General features: G+C 34.4%; 1 protein-coding gene across 4 annotated transcripts in view; it reads right to left on the reverse strand.

The window, feature by feature from the left end:
- Nucleotides 1–23,405, reverse strand: part of COP1 (COP1 E3 ubiquitin ligase) — a 214,756-nt gene that overhangs the window by 120,793 nt on the left and 70,558 nt on the right. For all 4 annotated transcript variants that reach the window (XM_043924369.1, XM_043924370.1, XM_043924371.1 and 1 more), the window contains one exon: nucleotides 7,125–7,182. In XM_043924369.1, the coding sequence (XP_043780304.1) occupies nucleotides 7,125–7,182 (58 nt within the window). The remainder of the gene's footprint in view (nucleotides 1–7,124; nucleotides 7,183–23,405) is intronic.

Below are 23,405 nucleotides of genomic sequence, written 5' to 3' on the forward strand. Positions count from 1 at the left end.
AAGTATAAACTCCTTGATTCCTGTGAGTCCTTTCATCAAACACTTAAGGTGATTAACATGTAATTAATAAATATATTATATATACAGATATGCATGTTTCCTAGCTCTGTTGACCAAGAAAGCCTACAAGCAATGACACTCTATGAGCAATGAGCATACTTAAAACCCAGATCTTTGTTTTGAAGTATCATTCTCCATTAAAAGAAAACAGGACTTCTTGGATACATGGCTGATTACAGAACTGGGGCAAGGTAAGTACAAGATGATATTGGTACATCTTATTATCTAAGAATCTAAGAAGGTACTTAAAAAATGATAAGAACCTGAAGATCAGCTTGAAGGAATTCCAACTAGACAGAGAACAGACTGAGCTTCAAAATAATTAACAGAAAAACTTTTAAATTTATGATTCCTTAACTACATAAACAAAGAGATGGTAGGAAAGATCTCCCTTATAGTGGAAATCCTAACTAATAAATGTGGAATTATTACTCAGGCATTAAAAAAAATGAAATAATGCAATTTGAAGCAACGTGGATGGATCAAGAGATTATATTAAGTGAAGTAAATTACAGAAAGAAAAATATCGTATGATATCACTTACATATGGAATTTTAAAAATGGCACAAATGAACATATTCACAAAACAGAAACAGACTCACAGACTAGAACGCAAACTTACAGTTACCAAAGAGGACAGCATAGCTGGCGGGGGCAGGGTTTGGATAAATTAGAAGTTCGGGATTAACATATACACATTAGTGTATACAAAAAACATAAACAACAAGGACATACTGTATAGCACAAGGAACTATACTCAAAATAGTCAAAATAACCTATAATACAAAAATACATATATACATACATATGAATCATTTTGCTATACACTTGAAATAAAAACACTATAAATTAACTATACTTCAATAAAAATTTTTTAAATTAATGTAGAAAAGAAATTAAAACTTATTGTTTAGACAAAATAATTAATTATTATTTCAAGTAAGATTCATTAATAAATGCTCAAATGGGAGGAAAATGGTAAATTTATAGCAAACAAATCTGGCAGGCATCACCTTAATCAAATGATCAGAGGTAATATCACCAAAATCGAGCAGATACACCATATCCAGATGTGACAAACTAACAAAGGCTACCACACTGGTGGCTGTAGCATTTGTGATAAAAATGGGTAATCAGAATCCAGTTATAAGGAAATATCAGACAAACTCATATTGAGGAATGGTCTACAAAATTAATAACTTACACTTCAAAAATGTCAACCTCATGTACAACTGAGGAACTAAAACAATTTAGAGGAGGTTAAAGAAACATGACAACTAAATATAACCAGTGAGTATGGATTCATTCTGGACAAAGAAAATTTTCCTTTTGTTATAAAAGAATATTAGTGGCAAAACCACTGAAATTTAAATAAATTGTCTCAGATAATGATATATTAACATTAACATCCTGGTTTTACTAATTATACTAAAGTTATATAAAAACTCTAAGGCAAAAACAAGCAATTATAAAAATTCAGAGGTATAAAATAATTACTTCTGGCTTCACCTACATCATATTAACTTTTTATCAACTCCATTTCAACTATAAACATGATTTTTAAGAGTAGCAAAATAGTATACGAAACAGCTGTACCAGTCTCTGAAGCTATTCTGCTATGACTGGGCATATTTATTTTTCCAGAATTTTTGCTTGTATAAATAATATTGGTATATAAGTTTTAGGTAGTACTTTGAATCATTTCTTATAAGAAATTTCTATGTTTATCACTACCAAATCACACAGTTGAATATTATTTTACATGTGAGTGGGCCATTTGGATTTATCTTTTTTCCCCATGTTCTTCATCTACTTTTTGCCTGTTGGTGCTTTCATCAAAAACATGGAATGCATATAAGAAATTTTTATTTTGAAGCAATTAAACCATTTGCCTATCATATTGATAATACCTTTCCCAGTTTGGGTATAAAATTTTGTTTGTGGTACTTTCTTATACACTGCCCTCTTTCTTAATTTCTACAGTTCTATTATTATCTAAATCATTATTTAGCTGATCTGAACTCTTAGAGTAAGAGATAAAATAGAAAGCAAATTTCCAGCAAATGGTTTCCTGGGTATCGCAACATAATTTACTTAATCTTCCCTTTTACCACTGATCTGCATAACCACCTTCACCATAGGGTAAACTCTTAATTACCTTTCAGTTAGATTTAAAATTTTTATTGTGCCCCATTTGTTAGGGCAGTCTTAGAATACATTAAAATAACCTACTGGGTAAACGCCCTTGTAATATCCTTCTGAAGCATTTATTCTACAAATAACCATTTAAAGTCAGTTGGTCACACTCTCTACAAACCCTTAAAAAATACTCTTGAGGTTTTTTTTTTTAATTGGAATCACATCCAATTATGGTTATTGGTCTATTCAAATTATTCAATTTATTAAGAGTTCTATTTTTATTAGTATGCACTAGCACCCAGCTTTTTAATCTACTCAATACTATAATAGCCAATTTCAATTATATATTGAAACATCTTATAGATAATCTTCGTTTTTTAATCTCTCTACATTTACCATCTTAAGTATTTCCCAGTTTGTTGAGTTTAATGCCTAGCTCACTTATTTTTATTCTCATCTAAAAATTAATTCATTTAATGATATAATTTTTAGGATAATTCTGACCAAAATCTCATAAATTTTGATTTATAACAGTTTCAACACAGGATTTTTTTAAGTCGTTTGTAGCAACATTTGTATACTCTTTGACACAAAGATATTCAGGAGTCTTTGGTTTACTCTCTTCCAGATTGTTGAAGTAGCTGTTTACTGGAGGTTCTGATTCTGAGAATGTAGATGGCACAATTTATCTTGTTTTAGAATCAATCCAATTTTCTCAATGCTCCAAGATTACCAACAATATGCATATCCCTTGATACAAAGTATAAAGTGAGGCAAGTACCCATTAAGCTAAGTTTAACTCATTCAACCAAAGAAAAAAATTCAGAGTCTTTAATACAACTAAGAAAGTTACACACCAAGTGGCCTCCGTTATTTACGTTTCTTACCTCATTTCTATTTTTCTCCCCCTTGTTATTTTTCTCCCCTTGTTATTCCTCTCCAGTCATAACAGACTTCTAGACTATGTCAGGCATGCTTCTAGCGCAGGGCTTATGTACTTCCTTCTTTCACTCAGCTTAGATCTGCCCAGAGATATTCACATAGCTTCCTTCCTTACCTCCTCTTTGTTCAAAAATAATCTATCTTTATTACTATTAGTATATCTCCAACTAGACTGAAAGCTGGGTTACAGCTGGATTTTTGTCTGCCTTGTTTTTGTTCAATAACCCAAGCCCATCATAGTGTCTGGTAAATAGAAGGTACTGGAAAAAAAAAACAAAAAACTGTTGGCTTAGTAAGCTAATATTTAAAAGCACAGGTCCTGAAGCCATAATGCCTGGGTTAGAATATCTTAACTTCTCCTTACCTTCTTTGACCTAGTTTCCTCCTTAATAAAATAGAAAATAATAATTATCTCAAGTTCTAAGAATTAAAGTAGTTAATGCTTGTAAAGAACACTGGGCAATGTACATGCAATGCATAGTAGATGGAAAATAAATGTTATCTAAATACTAATATTACTACTTTAATAATTTCTTGAGCTATACAGTAGGCCTTCCATATCCACAGGTTCTATAAATACAAATTTAATCAAGTGCAGACAGAAAATATCCACCCCCAACCAAAGGAAGAAATTCTGGAAAATTCCAAAAGGTAAAATGAATTTGCAGCTGCATTGGCAACTATTTACATAGTATTCACATTGTATTTAAAATTTTTTACACAGCATTTATGTTATACTAGTTATTATGAGTAATCATAGAGATGACAAAGTATACAGGAGGATGTGCTGCAGATGTGTAGGCAAATATACCACAATTCATATAAGGAACCTGAGCATCTTTGGACCTTGGCATCTACCACAGCTCCTGGAACCAATCCCTCACAGACACTGAGGGATAAGTATACTTTAAAATCTCCTACCACGTTTAAGTTTTAACCAAATTTTTAAAATTTCTAATAAAGTTTTACTTTATATAAATATCAATCCTCTATATTATGTCACACAAATTACTACTAGTTTGTGGGATTATACCTTTTATTATGTGAAAATGTGTATCTGTCTTCTAATGATTTTTCCCTTCAGTTCTATTGTGATCTGTACTTTGCTGTTTGTTTTTGTCAACTTCCTTACCATTCTTACATTTGCCAGGCTTATCCTCATCTACTCCTTTGTTTTCAATTCTTTTTATGTCTACTTATTTTAAGTCTGTGTTTTCTAAAGAGTATTCCTAGAAATGAAGGGTAAGGACTCCGGCACAATATGTCATACTAGTTCTGTCCCAGAAGCCCTAGCAGGTTTTCCTCCGCAACAACCTCCTTGGCCTCCAGCAGATGCTAAGGTTGGAGTCTCCTGGGAAACCCAGACGACTTCACCTAAAGCACTCTTTTACTCTGCACATGGTGACTCACATTAGGCAGACTTCTTCAGTATTCTTTTTATCGCCTATAAATTCTTATTAAGTTTTCCGTATGAGGAAAGCTATATGTCAATGGGATTTCTAGTGGGTGAAGGTTAGAGAGACCACAGGCTTACTGTACCATCTCAAACCAAGTCTCCTTTATTACATGCAAAGAGTAAAGATTAAAAAACGAAAAAAAAAAAAAAAACCACACAAAAACACTATTCTGAATGGTTTTTTTCCCACCTAGATTCAGTTTCTATAATTTCTAACTCACAGAATTTGCTAGAAATTCCAAATCAACGTCCTATAAATGGCAATAGGAAAAGGGCTTCCCTTGTTCCTTTATGTAGAATTTGTCAAAGCCCTGCAACCAAAGACCAATAGGAATACACCTGTAGCTGAACAAGTTTTATTACTGCTCATTGCAATGAAGAAGAAAGCATACTATGGGTTCAGGTAGGAAGATGTTACGAACTACTGATAGGATACAGGCTCAGGTTAAGTGATTTCAGGGAGGGTTCAAGGAAGTAAGGCTTTGCTCTGGACTGGATACTGTCAAGAAGGGGGATAATCCTGTGACCAGGTATCTTAACAAATCTTACCTGGACAAACAGAAAACTAGAGTGAGATTAAAGCCGTAATTAGTAAAGATGCAGCAACTGCTTGTATTAGTTAGGATACAGGCGTGTTTGGTATTTTACATATTTTGCACAGTGATTTTTTTAATGGCTTAGGTAAGTTTATGAAGTGATCTTAGTTTTTGTTTCATTTCTTTCTAGTCCCAGAGTAACTCTGTCTGATGTGGATGTTGTGAGATTATGTTTGAAAGAAGAACATCAAGGCCCAGCTGTGAATGCCAAGCCTGTTTCCAGATTCTGCTTTTCCTCTTCAAGTTCTTAAAGATGTTTCCATTCAGTTCTTAAAAATTTCTCCTGAAGGGCTTCCCTGGTGGTCCAGTGGTTAAGAATTCTCCCTGCAATGCAGGGGACATGGGTTCGATCCTTGGTTGGGGAACTAAGAGCCCACAGACCACACGGCAACTAAGTCCATGCGCTGCAGCTAGAGAAATTTGTGCACCACAGGAGACATGGGTTCACTCCCTGGTCGGGGAACTAAGAACCCACAGGCCAGTTGGCAACTAAATCTGTGTACTGTAGCTAGAAAATCTGTGCACCACAACAGAAGACTCTACATGATGCAAAGAAGACCCGACATAGCCAAATAAATAAATATTAAAATAAGAGAGAGGGAATGAGAAGCCCACACACTGCAATGAGGAGCAGCCCCTGCTCACCACAACTAGACAAAGCCTGTGTGCAGCAACAAAGACCCACCACAGTCAAAAAATAAAATAAATAAAACTTTAAAAAATTTTTCTCCTTATATATCTCACTATGTCTTACAAAAACACCTAGATGTAGTGCATTCATGGCTGTTCAGGAAGAGATACAAACAAATCTATGAACTTGCCAAATCCAAGCACACATTTGAAGAGAACACAGGATATGCAGAGGAGTTATACAAGCTCATCGTAACAGTCAGAGTCAGTCAGCTAAGCAGTAGGGAAAGAAAACACAAATAAAAGCTGTATGATATCAAAGACTTTCTTTACACTTTGATAAAAACAACTGCACTATCACATAAAATGAATACACAAAGACACGCCTTACTTAAATGCCTTATTTTTTCCTTTTATGGAAAAAAGGAGGTAAAGGATAATTGTAAGAACAATTTGTAAAATCTGAATAAGGTATAGAAATTACATAAAGCACCACATCAATGTTAACTTCTTGAATTTTAAAATTATATTGTGATTACACAGGACAATATTCTTGTTTTTAAGGAAACATAAATTGAAGTTCATAGATAAAGGAACATTACATCTGTACCTTACTTACACAATCCAAAGAAAAAAATTTATGTGCATATATGTAAAAGAGAGACAGAAGGAGAATGATAAAACAAATGTGATCTACTGTGAACAGCTAGATTATCTGCATATAGAACATAAAGGAATTATTTTTAACATTCTTGTAACTTTTCTCTAAGTCTGAAGTTATTTCGATGTGAAAGTTAAAAAAAAACAGACTGGCATCAAAATTAGACTTGACAAATATCAGCACCCCCAAGTCAGAGATGAAGAGAGTAAAAATCAAAATAATCATACAATTAATTAAAGAAAAGGAGAAGCCAGAGTCGATTTTAATAAAGCCTGTAGTTTACCTTCCAGAAAAACGTTTCATGTTTCAACATAATAATAGGTAATTCATCAATAAATTATAACTTTCTTATCTCCGAGAGAAACAGTGTCCTGATTACTCATAATTTCCTCTCACAGTATTTCCTTCCTCTCAAGGCCTAATGTTACTAGCATGCTAAAAAAATTTTTTTAACTCGATCAGTAATGAGCAGATATACAGCTGATTATTCACCAGAGCTATTCAAGCCCTAATCAATGCTATAGCACACAAAACAGCTGTCTCTAGGGTAGGACATTCCAGTAAACTCATCTGTAATCTTACAACTCAGGTGATTAGACTTACGGCCCCACTAGAACAGATTGTTAGATACATCATTTACCTGAGAACTGCCACTGAAACCTGGAGGTTGGCTGTATTCTGTGGAATCAATAATACTACTGCAAAATGAAGAAAAAAAAATGTGATTTCAGTTTTTACATTCTCTTTAGCAACAGAAAAAGTAAATCTAAAATGTATCATATATAAATCCAATATTTATTGTCAATAATTTATAAGTCAAATAAATACATATTCCATAAATAAAAAATTAGGAAATAAACAATTTACCCCTCCATCCCACCACCTTAAATATACCCATCTTGAAAGAATGTCAATAGGGAATAACCACAAGACAGGCATACACAATTGAAGTATTCGCTACAACTTCATTTTCAGATAGTTGTTTCATTTTCAGTTAAGTTGTTTGAACTCTAAGGAAAAGAGTACTTAGAATACTGTAAAAAGAGCATAACATAAGTATGCAATCAGAAGCTATGATGAACAGATCCTGTCATGAAACTAGAGCTATGTGCCCCTGGATAAACACCTGACAATCACTCAGTTTCCTTATCTGCAAAATGAAATAAGTGGAGACTAACAATAACCAACTAGCTCAATATATAGTCCCTTCAAGCTCTAAAATGCTATGATAATCATCTCATGTGGGAAAAAAACTACCAAAGGAATGGAATAAAAATGGTAGAATACCAATAGTATTTCTTTTCTAACCCAAAATCTATATTCTAATTTCCTCTGCTCTAGTCAAACATAATTTGCTTTCTATATTGGTTGTTTCTATTTGATTATATTCTCTGTGCATTCTCCTACTTACCTTAGTAAACCCTTTTTAAGTACAGACTACCTTTTCTTCCTAAGAGTTCTACCTTACCATATCTATCTTTTCACTTCACTCTTCTCCCCCTCCCATCTTTAAATAAATTAGCCTATGAGGACTACTAACATCTGAAAATGGCATTAACAGATACATCAACAATGACAGATCAACAGCTACCTACATTTAAAAAAATTCTTCCCTATTTCTACTATAGAAATGTCTATATTTGTCCACCTTAATGAAATTTAAGCAATTGAGAGTACTAATTTCAGTGCATTTCTTTACATAAATACACAAAGTCATTATTCACTTTAGTCCAATAATCACAAAGGTTATAATATAAAAGGCACTCTTAAAGAGTACAGAGTGGGTATGAATTTCACCTATCAGCAGCTAAATGACTCTGGGCAGTTATTGATATTATTTGGCCTCTAATGTCTCCATCTGTTAAGCAAGATATTTCAGAGAGGTGTAAGATTTAATTGTGTTAATATTCCTCAGTACAATACCAAAAAATGGTAGGTATTCAATAAATTTTATTCTATTAATAAAATGTCAATAACATACAAACTTATGTTTTCAAAAATTTAATAAATCAGAAGGAACTGTTCTCACAGTACTCCAACACATAATAATAGACACTAATTTATTGTGTTCTTAACCATTCCTATAATAAGACTCACTAATAAGACACTCAAAGCATCTACACCACAAATTAAAGAATTAACAGGATCTTGTAATTAATTTCTCCTGATGAAATATAACCAATGCCTACTTTCCCTGAACAGGGTCATGAACTGATATGACAAGATCATGTGATATTTTCAGAATACTCTATACAGGGACTAATACAGCTAAAAATGAGGAGACGCCAGGTATTTAAAATCTGCGTTCCTTCCACTACCGAAACCCAATCCCCTATTTGTATAAACATTAATGAAATTATGAAGCTTCACATTTAGAGGTTGATAGAACAGAACTATTTCTAGATAATACTTTATGGGAATGTAACTCAGACTTCTTTGATTGCAAGCTGGAACAATGACAATGATTCTTAGTGTGCATTGGGAAATAACACTACACTTCAAATACATGTCGAAAAATAGTACTGATCAGGATTTCCCAGGTGACTCAGAGGTAAAGAACCTGCCTGCCAATGCAGGAGACACAGGTTCAATCCCTGATCCAGGAGGAAAGAAGCAACTAGGTCCATGTGCCACAGCTACTGAGCCTGTGCCCTAGAGCCCATGCTCTGCAACAAGAGAAGCCATGCAATGAGAAGCCCACGCACCGCACTACAGAGTAGCCCCCACTCGCCGCAAGTAGAGGAAAGCCCACACAGCAATGAAGACCTAACACAGCCAAAAATAAATAAATAAAGTTAAAAAAATAGTACTGATCAGAAAGCACTGAAATTACAGGTTTTAAGTGATATGTTGGTAACAATCACTGCAGAATTCAAAATTTAGTTTATATTAGATCTTAATCTTATTCACTAGAAAAATTTATTAATGCATACACAACTGCAACAGAAGCAATCTGAAGAAATAAATCCCTTTAATTTTGCTTTTTAAATGTGTGTGTATATGTGTATATAAAGTAAACATGATTAGAAGAGAATATTAGAAAGCATTGACTGGGCTGGTTCCTCTTGATTCTGGTGCTATTCTACTTCTTCTCTCCAGGTTAGCCACAATCTACAGATGGTAATTAAAACAACAATACTAATAGCTATAATTTAGTAAGCATTCACCATGCTCTAGGCACTGATCTAATAATTTAAACTTCATAACTCAGGTAGGTACTATATCATTCCCATTTCTCAAAGGATGAAACAAAGCCACAAAGAGCTTACACATTTGGCCCAAGTTAAAAAGTTAGCAAACAGGAGAGCTAGAATTCAAAACCATGCAGTCAGGTTCTAGAATCTACACTGAATCAGAATGCTATGAGTCCCAGGCATACCATATTCTACAACTAGAGTGAAGAAATCCTGAACTAGTCCAACCCACTTCACATACACAGTTCAAAGAGAAAAGTTAAAAAAACAGCAATCTAAAAATATGAAAGTCAACAATTACATCAATTAATGTTAAGTAAATAACCTGAAACTATTTCAAATAAATTATAAAAATTAAATCTATCAAACTATGGCAAAAGCACGAAGAAAATTTCAAAGCAGATCTCACAGACAGAATGCCAGAAGAACTATGGATGGAGGTTCGTGACATTGTACAGGAGGAGGTGATCAAAACCATCCCCAAGAAAAAGAAAAGCAAAAAGGCAAAATGGTTATCTGAGGAGGCCTTACAAATAGCTGAGAAAAGAAGAGAAGCTAAACGCAAAGGAGAAAAGGAAAGAATACCCATCTGAATTTGCAGAGTTCCAAAGAACAGCAAGGAGAGATAAGAAAGCCTTCCTCAGTGATCAATGCAAAGAAATAGAGGAAAATAATAGAATGGGAAAGACTAGGGATCTCTTCAAGAAAATTAGAGATACCAAGGTAACATTTCATGTAAAGATGGGCACAATAAAGGACAGAAACAGTATGAACCTAACAGAAGCAGAAGCTATTAAGAAAAGGTGGCAAGAACACACAGAAGAACTATACAAAAAAGATCTTAATGACCCAGATAACCATGATGGTGTGATCACTCACCTAGAGCCAGACATCCCAAAGTGTGAAGTCAAGTGGGCCTTAGGAAGCATAACTACGAACAAAGCTTTTCTCCTTTGCCTTTCACTTCACTTCTTTTCTCAGCTATTTGTAAGGCCTCCTCAGACAACCATTTTGCCTCTCTGCATTTCTTTTTCTTGGGGATGGTTTTGATCACCGCCTCCTGTACAATGTCATGAACCTCTGTCCATAGTTCTTCTGGCATTCTGTCTATCAGATCTACTTCGGAACCCCAGGGTTAGTAGAAGGAAAGAAATCTTAAAAATTAGTAGAAGGAAAGAAATCTTAAAAATTAGGGCAGAAATAAATGCAAAAGAAACAAAAGAGACCATAGCAAAAATCAACAAAGCTAAAAGTTGGTTTTTTGAAAAAGTAAATAAAATTGACAAACTGTTAGCCAGACTCATCAAGAAACAAAGGGAGAAGAACCAAATCAACAAAATTAGAAATGAAAATGGAGAGATCACAACAGACAACTCTGAAATACAAAGGGTTATAAGAGACTACTATCAGCAGCTCTATGCCAATAAAATGGACAACTTGGAAGAAATGGACAAATTCCTAGAAAAGTATAACTTTCCAAAACTGAACCAGGAAGAAATAGAAGATCTTAACAGACCGATCACAAGCACAGAAATCGAAACTGTAAACAGAAATCTTCCAGCAAACAAAAGCCCAGGACCAGATGGCTTCACAGCTGAATTCTACTAAAAATTTAGAGAAGAGCTACCACCTATCTTACTCAAACTCTTCCAGAAAATTGCAGAAGGCGGCAAACTTCCAAACTCATTCTATGAGGCCACCATCACCCTAATGCTAAAACCAGACAAGGATGCCACAAAAAAAGAAAACTACAGGCCAATATCACTGATGAACATAGATGCAAAAATCCTTAACAAAATTCTAGCAAACAGAATCCAACAACATATTAAAAAGATCATACATCATGACCAGTGGGCTTTATCCCAGGAATGCAAGGATTCTTTAACATCGACAAATCAATCAATGTAATACACCACATTAACAAATTGAAAGATAAAAACCATATGATTATCTCAATAGATGCAGAGAAAGCCTTTAACAAAATTCAACATCCATTTATGATAAAAACTCTCCAGAAAGCAGGAGTAGAAGGAACATACCTTAACATAATAAAAGCTATATATGACAAACCCACAGCAAACATTATCCTCAATGGTGAAAAATTGAAAGCATTTCCCTTAAAGTCAGGAACAAGACAAGGGTGTCCACTCTCACCACTACTATTCAACATAGTTTTGGAAGTGTTGGCCACAGCAATAAGGGCAGAAAAAGAAATAAAAGGGATCCAGATAGGGAAAGAAGTAAAACTCTCACTGTTTGCAGACGACATGATCCTCTACATAGAAAACCTCTACTTTGAAATTTTCTTCTTGCTCCTGCCATAGTGATGGATTTATTTTTATAATTTATTTGAAGTAATTTCAGGTTATTTATTTAACATTTATTGAAGCAATTGTTGACTTTCATATTTTTAGGTTGCTGTTTTTTTAACTGTTTAACTGTTTTAGTGGAGGTGGTGAAATTCCAGCTGAGTTATTTCAAATCCTAAAAGATGATGCTGTTAAAATGCTGCACTCAGTGTGTCAGCAAATTTAGAAAACTCAGCAGTGGCCACCAGACTGGAAAAGGTCAGTTTTCATTCTAATCCCAAAGAAAGGCAATGCCAATGAATGCTCAAACTACTGCACAATTGCACTCATCTCACACACTAGCAAAGTAATGCTCAAAATTCTCCAAGCTGGGCTACAACAGTATGTGAACCAAGAACTTCCAGATGTCCAAGCTGGATTTAGAAAATGCAGAGAAATCAGAGATCAATTTGCCACCATCTGTTAGAACATAGAAAAAGCAAGAGAATTCCAGAAAAACATCTACTTCTGCTTTATTGACTACACTAAAGCTTTTGACTGTGTGGATCATGACAAACTGTGGAAAATTCTTAAAGAGATGGGAATACCAGACCACCTTATCTAAATCCTGAGAAATCTGTATCCAGGTCTAGAAGCAACAGTTAGAACCAGAAATGGAACAACAGACTGATTCAAAATTGGGAAAGGAGTATGTCAAGGCTGTATACTGTCACCCTGCTTATTTAACTTATATGCAATGTACATCATGCGAAATGCTGGGCTGGATGAAGCACAAGCTGGAATCAAGACTGCTGGGAGAAATATCAATAACCTCAGATATGCAGATAATACCACCCTTATAGCAGAAAGTGAAGAAGAACTAAAGAGCCTCTTGACGAAGTGAAAGAGGAGAGTGAAAAAGCTGGCTTAGAACACAACATTCAAAAAACAAAGATTATGGCATCTGGTCCATCACTTCATGGCAAATAGATGGGGAAACAGTGAAAATAGTGACAGATTTTAGTTTTCTTGATCTCCAAACTCACTGCAGATGGTGACTGTAGCCATGAAATTAAAAGATGCTTGCCCCTTGAAAGAAGTAATGACCAACCTAGACAGCATATTAAAAAGCAGAGACATTACTTTGCCAACAAATGTCTGTAAAGTCAAAGTTAAGGTTTTTTCAGTAGTTTTGTATGGATGTGAGAGTTAGGCCATTAAAGAAAGCTGAATGCTCAAGAACTGATGCTTTTGAACTGTGGTGTTAGAGAAGACTCTTGAGAGTCCCTTGGACTACAAGGAGATCAAACCAGTCAATCCTAAAAGAAGTCAGTCCTGAATATTCAGTGGAAGGACTGATGCTGAAGCTGAAGCTCAAATACTTTGACCACCTGATGCGAAGAACTGACTCACTGGAAAAGACCCTGATGCTGGGAAAGACTGAAGTCAGGAGGAAAAGGGGACGACAGAGGATGAGATGGTTGGATGGTATCACCGACTCGACAGACATGAATTTGAGCAAGCTCCGGGAATTAGTGATAGACAGCCTGGCATGCTGCAGTCTGTGGAGTCACTAAGAGTTGGACACAGCTGAGGACTGAACTGAACTAAAACTAGGTTAGGAATAATACTTAGGATGAGGAAAATAAGATGATAAAAAATTTTTTAATATTCTTGCTGATGACACGGAGGAGCTGAGCTAAAAACATATGAAAACTAAACTGCTGTTAATTCAAGTTACAAAGCAAATTCAGTTATGCAAGCAGATGTCACAAAACTATTCTCACTTAAATTATTTGCTTCCAAAAGCAAGAATATACTTTATAATTAAAAGACATACTGTTACAAACGAACTTATATACAAAACAGAAACAGGCTCACAGACATAGAAAACAAATTTATGGTGCCAAAGGGCAAATGGGGCAGAGGGATAAATTACAAGTTTGGGAATTAACATATACACACTACTATATATAAAACAGATAAGCAACAAGGACCTACTATGTAAGTACAGGGAACTATACTCTGTATTTTGTAATAACCTGTAAGGAAAAAGAATCTGGAAAAGAGCATATGTATATGCATTTATGTATGTATATATATGTATTTATGTATCTACGTATATGTATGGATGATGTGTATACATGTGTGTGTATATATAGAAAACTGAATCATTGTGCTATACACCTGAAATTAACACAGCACTGCAAGTCAATTGTCCGTCAATTTAAAAAAGAAATTTTAAAAAATCTAAATAATAAAATATGATAGACTGTTAAGTCAATTTCACATAGAAAATATAAGATACACCTATAATAAATAAGAAGATAAGAGAAAACAGTGATTCACCCTTGGCACAAATAATAAGTAACTAGTTTTAGACTGAGTTCTTTTTGAAAAGGGAGGCTTCACATTTAAATTACTAATAGGTACAAAATCAACTAATTAAATTATAGAGAATTAAATTATAGAGAATTTTAATATGCAAGCAAAATAAAGTGTATTAAGATCATTTAAGGGTGAGCATAAAGAAAATAAACTAAATAAATGTTTAAATAAGTAAACTGAATGAACCAAAAAAAAAACAAAAAAAGCTGCATGCACATATGAAATTAGACTAAGTGCTGTCACTAATTTGTTTTTTCATTAGTATAAACTTAATACAGAAGAAAATAAACTCTACATTTAAAAAACAATATGGGGCTACAGCCAAACCCTGTTCCTTACCAGTATAGTATTCCAAGTAAAATTACTGAATCCATTTTCTCAAAACAACACATACTGAGCAACATGTAACATGAAAATAATCTGACTTATTTTAATAATGATTAATTAAAACAGAATATGTCTTTAATGTTTTTTAATAGCAAAGCCTGTTACTACTTTATTTCCTTCCTACCAAGGCAGTAATCCCTAGTATTATAAACGGATCAAAAGATTAATAACTTGCTTTCTTCAAAATAATGTTTTTCTGTCAGTTACTTAACACAGAATTTCAAATTAAGGTAAATCCTATTTACTAACAACCCAAATTTTCATGGCCCTAATTTTGCAGGCACCTAGAAACTGCTCTTCATTTTCGAGTTTTCCTTTCTAATTCCACATACTCCTACATTTGATACAACTATTCAAACAAATCACATAAAATCAATATGACTAAAATCTATTGAGTGCCACCATCTACTGAGTGCTTAGAATGTGTCAGGCATTATTCTCTCATTTCTTTAAATGTACTATTACATTGTATTAGTCAAGATACGTGTTATTATCCTTATTTTACTAACAAGAAGACTACAGTGTACAGAAATTAACAATAAACTTGCCTAAGGTCAAACTGCTAATAAGGTGTGGAAGTGAACTTTGAACCCAGGCAGTATAATTACAGAATCCTCACCAAAGACTGCCAAAGTAACATATGTTTTCTCTTCTTGAAATCTCACTACCCTGCCACTTTTGAACTGCAAGTTTCTACTGATTTTCTTGTTTGACCTTTATTATCAACTCGATGATCTCTAAAACCCTTTTACCTCCCAAGGCTTTATAGCCTCTAGAGTAATGATGCCTGCTTTAGAATACTGATTATGCTACTATAACTGTGTGATGCTGGGCAAGACTCAATTTCCTCATTTGTCAAAGCAAAAGGATATATGGCATCTATTCTGAGGGCTGTATGAGGTAATGCATAAAATTACAAAACAGTACCTAATACACATATGCTCTACTACTCTGACAGTTACAACTTTTATAAGTACAAGTCTCCTCTAGGGTAGAAATAATTTCCTGATTTTGCTGCAAATTCAACTGATAATTAACATGAAATATTTTCTTATACAGTGTCTCGATTATTAGAATAGGCAGTACTACTATGACCCATTCATGGCATTTATAAGAATTTCAACAAAAAAAATTTTATAACAGATTTTATGCAACAGATTTTATATAAATAAACACTGGTGATTACAATGGCCTTTTCAGCAATATATAGTTGGGATTTTTAAAATATTGGGCTGAAAAAGATTACATAAAACTTCAATTCCTAAAATCCAGAACTATGAAAATCAAATGCTCTTTGTTACTTTTTTGAAGTGAAAACCTGATCAGAATACACTTAATACCATTTACCTCACTGTTAACGTGTATGTTTCAACGCTGAAATTTTAATTTGCTTAAGGAACTGCCTATTCCTCCTCCATCAGTTTATGTGATATATGGCATACGTACTGTGTTACCTTTCTAAAACTGGTGAGGGTACAGGGGCACAGACATAACATTATACACTGAAAGACATCTGACTCCAAAGGGCTCCCCAAAACGAATGAAAACCTATATATCATACAAGCTTGGATTTACTTGAGAAACACAAGGGTAGTTCAATAATAAAAACCATTGGGTTCCAGAATGAACCCAATATAATCTTTAGGGAACAGAGATTCAACTTACTCTTCAAAGAATAGAAGTTATCAGAGTATTTCAGATATACAGGAAAAACTTTCCCCAACACCCTCTGTTCCCTTTTCATTGTAGATGGTTAGAAACAGTTGTACCTATACAATGTACAGGAGGACTGCATGAATCTAATATTATGTCGCCTTTTAAAAGGTCTGTAATTCCACAATATTGCTAAGGTTTAAAAAAAAAAAGCAAAGGGGCAATTCACTTTAAAGTTTTCCTTACAAGCGCTTCCTCAGAGAGAAACTTAACTGCTGCAGATATAAAAAGCAAATGTGAGGGAAAATTTCTGAAAGATGGAACAGGTCTGAATCTACTGCATTACTGCCTCTGAAAGTAAATAACTTCCTTGGAAAATTTTCAAAAACAGTATAATAAGCTCAAAAGAAAAAGAGACTGACAAGACCGATCTGCCTCTAATGAAACTAGCAAAAGTCCCAGTTCGTTAGGCTAAGTGCTGCATTTGATTTCTTTATATTCTATTACCACTTATCAATGAGTGGGAATAGATTACAATTTAGTTGTAATTCATAGGGGAGAAATTTGTAGTTATCAGATGATATAGTTGCCACAAATCTTAGTGTTACAAAAAACCCAGTTCTCTGAAATAATCTCAGCAAAAAAGTTTTAAAAGCAAAGAAAGTAGAAGAAGCGTTCTAGAAACAGCAACAAAAGATTCACAGGTAGAGGATCTGGAGAATGGGGAAAATACACTGGAACTTGAGAACGGGAGAGACAGGTAATGCAGAAACAGAAAATGGTGACAACACATGAAATTCTACCCTTGCATCCAGGGATACTTACATCTAAGCTACCGTTACAATGTATACTTTGGGTTTTCCTAGCCTCTCCCATCCCTGACCTCCCAGAATCAAGGTAAACCCATGACAAGCAAAGGGGTGAAAAGTTCCCTATGTGCCTCTAACCTGAAGGGGCAAAAGGCCATCAGTAAGAGGCTCTAATCAGAGTAACATGAACAGCATCAATAGGGAATGCCAACAGAGCAATTTGCTTCCTTCCAAGAAACTTAACTTTAACTTTTCTGGTTCGCTCAAGCCAGGAACATAACACGGCATTTTTGAGACATTATAGAAGGATATGTAACCTAACAAAGTAGAGAGTAAAATAAATAGAAATCTTTACTCTTATCTTTCCCAAAGATGAAATAAGCTTAAGATAGTTTAAAAAAAAAAAAAAACTCACTGTTGGATAACAGAGCTTTCTGTTATGAAAAAGAAAATAAGCATAACTTAGAGATTTTTAAAACATGTCAGTAATACAGACATATTCACTGCCCACTATACCATACACTTTTAAAGTATGATCCTCCAGGCTAACATGTGGAATTCTGGAACTCACCTCAGACCTAATGATCAGATTTTAAGGGCATGGTTCAAAAAACTACATGTCAAACAGGCGCCTTGGTTGAATCTCAAGCACATGGAAATCTGTCCTATTCACATCTCAGCTTTCAGAATTAGAAAGAACTGCTAGTATCTTCACTAAGCAGTGACGATTAGTTTATAGTAAGAAACCAAATTTTTTTTAAAAGTCCTGACATACCTACTGTACTAGTGGGCCTTAGGAAGCATCACTACAGACAAAGCTAGTGGAGGCAATGGAATTCCAGCTGAGTTATTTCAAATCCTAAAAGATAATGCAGTGAAAGTGTTGCACTCAATGCCAGCAAATTTGGAAAACTCAGCAGTGGCCACAGGACTGGAAAAGGTCAGTTTTCATTCCAATTCCAAAGAAAGGCAATTTCTAAGAATGTTCAAACTACCACACAATTGCACTCATCTCACACACTAGCAAAGTAATGCTCAAAATCCTCCAAGCCACTCTTCAACAGTACATGAACTGAGAAGTTCCAGATGTTCAAGCTAGATTTAGAAAAGGCAGAGGAACCAGAGATCAAATTGCCAACATGCATTGGATCATCGAAAAAGCAAAAGAGTTCCAGAAAAACATCTACTTCTGCTTTATTGACAACGCCACAGCCTTTGACTGTGTGAATCACAACAAACTGAGGAAAATTCTTAAAAGAGATGGGAATACCAGACCACTTTACCTGCACAATCTGTATGCAGATCAAGACAGAACAGTCAGAACTAGACATGGAACAACAACAGACTGGTTCCAAATCAGGAAAGGAATACATCAAGGTTGTATACTGTCACCCTGCTTATTTAACTTATATGCAGAGTACATCATGCGAAATGCCGGGCTGGATGAAGCACAAGCTGGAATCAAGGTTGCAGAGAGAGAGATCAATAACCTCAGATACACAGATAACACCACCCTTATGGCAGAAAGCAGGGGAACTGAAGAGCCTCTTGATGAAAGTGAAAGAGAGTGAAAAAGTTGGCTTAAAATTCAACATTCAGAAAACTAAGATCATGGCATCCAGTCCCACCACTTCATGGCAAATAGATGGGGAAACAGTGAGAGACTTTATTTTCTTGGGCTCCAAAATCACTTCAGATGGTGACTGCAGCCATGAATTTTTTAAAAGATGCTTGCTCCTTGGAAGAAAAGCTATGACCAACCTAGCCAGCATACTAAAAAGCAGAGACATTACTTTGAGACAGACTCGCCAACAAAGGTCCATCTAGTCAAAGATATGGTTTTTCCAGTAGTCATGTATGGATGTGAGAGGTAGACTATAAAGAAAGCTGAGTGCCAAAGAATCTGCAGTCAAGGAGACTGCAGATGTATGAAGAGTATCTTTTACATTACTGCCAAGCAAATTTGCTTTCTGTGTGTTCTGTTTCTTTGTTCAAGTTGAAAATTCCTTAAGATTCTTCAATGTCCTCCATTGCCTATGGCTTCAAGTTCAACTCCTCTGCACGTTACAGGGCCAGAGTTAAAGCATGCAGTCCTTAGTAATCACAACAATAAACGCTGAGTGTAGCAGAGATTTCTTAAGATCTGTTCATAACCATTAACTTTGGAGATATGGAAAATAGTGTCAGGCTGTGTATGGAGAATTTTCTATATTGTAGAATTCTCCTCCTGGATAAAGGGAAATGTTACATTAAAAACTCTTTAGATGCAGCTGGAAAAACGACCACCCCCACACCTGTCACGCACCGCATGTTCGTGGGGAACCTGGTGCTAAACCATCCGCAGACGACCTGCTTCTGGGTCGGGCTTTCATACATAGTAAAGCAGCTCCCTAGCTGTGATCTGTTGAAAGTCAGCCCTCAAAACAAGGGTTCATAAAAGAAAAAAAAAAAAAAGTTTTAAAGAAAAAAAGGAAAAATAAGAAGAAATATAAAAAATTAAAACAAAAGAAACCTCTAGGTTTATGTAGAAGATTTGTTTAAAATATATAATAAATTAGCAACCAATCTATAAGGCATAGAGTTAGACTTGACCATAAAAACATGTTAACTCCTACATTTTAATAAAAAGTTTTCTTGGGGAATTCCCTGGCAGGTTAGTAGTTAGGAGTCCATGCATTCACTGCCAAGGGCCCAGGTTCGAACCTATTTGGGGAACTATTTACATCCCACAAGCTGTGTTGCACAGCCTAAATAAATAAATAAATAAAAATTAAGGTAAATAAAACTTTTAAAAGATACCATCTCAAGTAAAATAAAGCAGTTGAACCAATAATAATTGCCAAAAAGTACCAAAAATGTACGCATTATTATGTGAAGAAACCATTGACACTGCTCTGGTTGTGGGTCATCATCCAGCCAAAGACCCAATATGCAGTAATACAGAGATGAGATCATTTTCATTCATTACACCAAAGAGCCATTATAACCACCACCCACCCTTTCCCCACCACACACAATTTTTTTAACGACTCTGGAGAAGGCAGGGTGTCATTGGGGTAAACATAACTGCACAGAGTTCTGTGTGTGAGTTAAAGAGTAATTTCCTATCCTAGTCCAGGAGCCATTACATAATACCAAATTCCTTGAACTTTATCAGTTTATTCAGTCAAATTATAAAATTTACAAATTCACAAGGTACTGACCCACTAGTGTGTGTGTGTCTGTGTGACACACACACACACACACATTCTTAATTATAGTTAAATAATTCTAGCATCCCTAAAGTGACCCCTTGCTTTTCCCTTCATTTTGATTTATCTGGATCTTTGTCAAAAATAACAGACAAATGAAAGTTTAAGTCTCATAAATATCTAATTAGAGTAGTTAAATAAAAGCAAAGGTGTCTTATATAAAAGTCTTACTTATAAATTTTATTTATAAATATCCCTGTTCTATACGACAGAAAACTTAAATAAGCAATTCACAATTTAAACTTACAAATGTGTCTTTAAAAAATGAATTAAATATGATCATTAGCAAGTCTATTACTGGCAAAAGCATTTGAAAGATCAGAGATTCTAGATGAATCTTACTTACTATTTGTATTGTATTTATTTACTACTTTACCACAGGAAAACCAGAGTTATTCTGCAAATTTAACTCCAGTAACTATCTGGATCATATTAAAGCATATTTACCTCCAAGCAAACACAGAAGCTTCAACTAATACATTATCTTTAAACCAGGTTCTTTGGAGTTCTAAAACCAGAGGTTAGTGAATAATAAATAACAGTTCTGAAATACTTGCTTGATTTAAAGACAAAGAATGAAGCAATTATGAGACAATTATTTCTAAGACAGAAATCACATCAATGAGATATTTTAAAAATTACAAGCAAAACTACTGGTAATTAAATGGCTTTGAAGAAGACTAAAATCTAAACTTTAGACTTTAGGTTTTTTCAATCTGAGAATATTTTAATCTAAACCAAATTATCACTGTCATTGTTGAGAAGAAGATTTGACTAAAATGTTTCATACTCTTCGGATTAAAAAAAAAATTCATTTGGCAAAAGCTAAAAAGGACTGTGCTTGCCTATCACTCTCTAATTTACTCATAATTTAATACAAAGAGCCATTAACAAAGAAGTATAAACTATAGTTTATCCTCTGAATTGTGAAGACTTTCTTCCTCAGAATCTAAAGAACTAAAAATGCCCTAATAGCAGCAATCTTCAGGTTTGAACTAATTCTAATAAGAAAAAATTGCAATGAATGAAGGCTTAAAAGTTTTACAAAATTTAGACTGATTTTATTAAGGAAATAATCACATACTCACCTCCAACTTCACACCCCAATGAAGCCTGACAGTTTTTTTCTTAAAGATTAATTAGTTTACTTATTAAGTATACTAAAGGTCATGCTTCAATCAAGTTTTTACAAGCTATGAAAATTAAACTATATTCTAGGTGACGCATACATTTACTTAAAACCTATTTTAAGTTCTATTATGTATAAATGCTCACATAAAAACGTGGGAGTGTAAGAAAATCCCAGTATTAACAGGATTATAGTACAGCATGGAAAATCTACCCAAACTAGCAAACATAGTATAGAACAGGAACAAAGTAAATAGAAAATCTTCTAAAAACTGGTAGTTAATTCTATCTTGCACTTCCTTCCTCCACTTCATTTTCTAAGGGAACTGGTGTATCAAAAAAGAATAAAGCTCACTCTTGGCTGGATTTTTGGGGATGGCTAGTGGGCGGGTAGCTACTTAAGAGAAGGAACAGAGGAGTTTCTAAGCAAAAAATAATATATAAGTAAAGTTATCTTAATACGCCATTTGGGGAGTTTAATTCAATTCTAAAGCACAAAAACAGTAGGCAAGGTAAAGGGGATTATGGAAGGCCATAAAAAAGCGATCTAAGCCAATTTAAATACAATGGAAAGTCACTGAATGATTTTAAGGAAAGTAACATGATGAGATTCCTCAAAATGCACTGGAGGAGTATAGTTAAAAGACTACTGCATGACTCTATGAGACACTTGGGTATTAACAACGCAGCAGGGAGAGAACAGACAGGATAGGACAATTACAGCCAATTATGGTATACAGAAGACAAATTCCTGGGGAGGGAGCTGTAATAGCAATAGTTATAGGTCTTCTCTTTCTCTTTACATTAAGTACATAACCCTCACCATAAACCCAAAATCAATATAAGGGATTTAATGATCTTATTTGAAAAAAAATGAATCCACAAAAACTCTTTTTTAAAGTAAACCTCTTCAAAGAGACCAAAACATTACAATGAGGAATAAAAACAAAATCTGGCATTTAAATAATGATGATAATAATCATGAGGGGGGATTATATTTCAACTATACATTATTTCTTAAAAATAAAACAAACTTCAATATTGCTAGCATAACATTCTTCCCATGTTAAATTCCACATCTTAATCTTAAGGGTTATTTCCCAAGAATATTCAAAGCTACCATCATTTTCCCAAGTGTCTCTCTCAAATCTTAAGTGATAAAGAATGTATTTTAAGAAAACATCATGTTTGCCTGTTTTTCCATCTTCAACTGTGAACCAGTCTAACTGATCACATCATCTGACAATAGTGTCCCATACGATTTTAGTAATTCAACGAAGTTTTCACAGACATCATGAATTCCTACATCTCTCATGAGACTGGCCACTTTATAATACAACCACTTCTCTTCTCTTCCACCAATAAAATCCTACAAAATTCAAAAAAAGTCCACCATTTCCTCTTTACAGATTCTTGCAATGTTCCTAGCATTCCTCCTACCTTCCAATTGCAGGGGATTGGGTGAGACAGAAAGTCTCTTCTCTATCCTCTACATGTGAACCCCTGTAGGTATTTTATAATCTAAAATAGACCCTACTCAAAACTACCCCATGACATTTTATTATCTCTTCTCTTCATTTCATTCATGTGTCAGCTTTCTAATATGTCTAACTTCCTTCCCAGGATACTACTTATATGTCATGTACAAATATTATATTTTTTCTTACTTAGCATTTCCCTCAACCTCCACACACACAAACACACACACACACACACCCCAAAGGGAAGTTCCATAAAGGGAAGGACTGTCCAGCTACATCCAACACTTAAAACAGTGCCCAGTGCATCAGAGGCATTAAATTTTAAAAAGCCAGTTAAATGAA

The sequence above is a fragment of the Cervus elaphus genome, chromosome 14, assembly GCF_910594005.1.
Source record: "Cervus elaphus chromosome 14, mCerEla1.1, whole genome shotgun sequence".
In the NCBI taxonomy this organism is placed as follows: domain Eukaryota; kingdom Metazoa; phylum Chordata; class Mammalia; order Artiodactyla; family Cervidae; genus Cervus; species Cervus elaphus.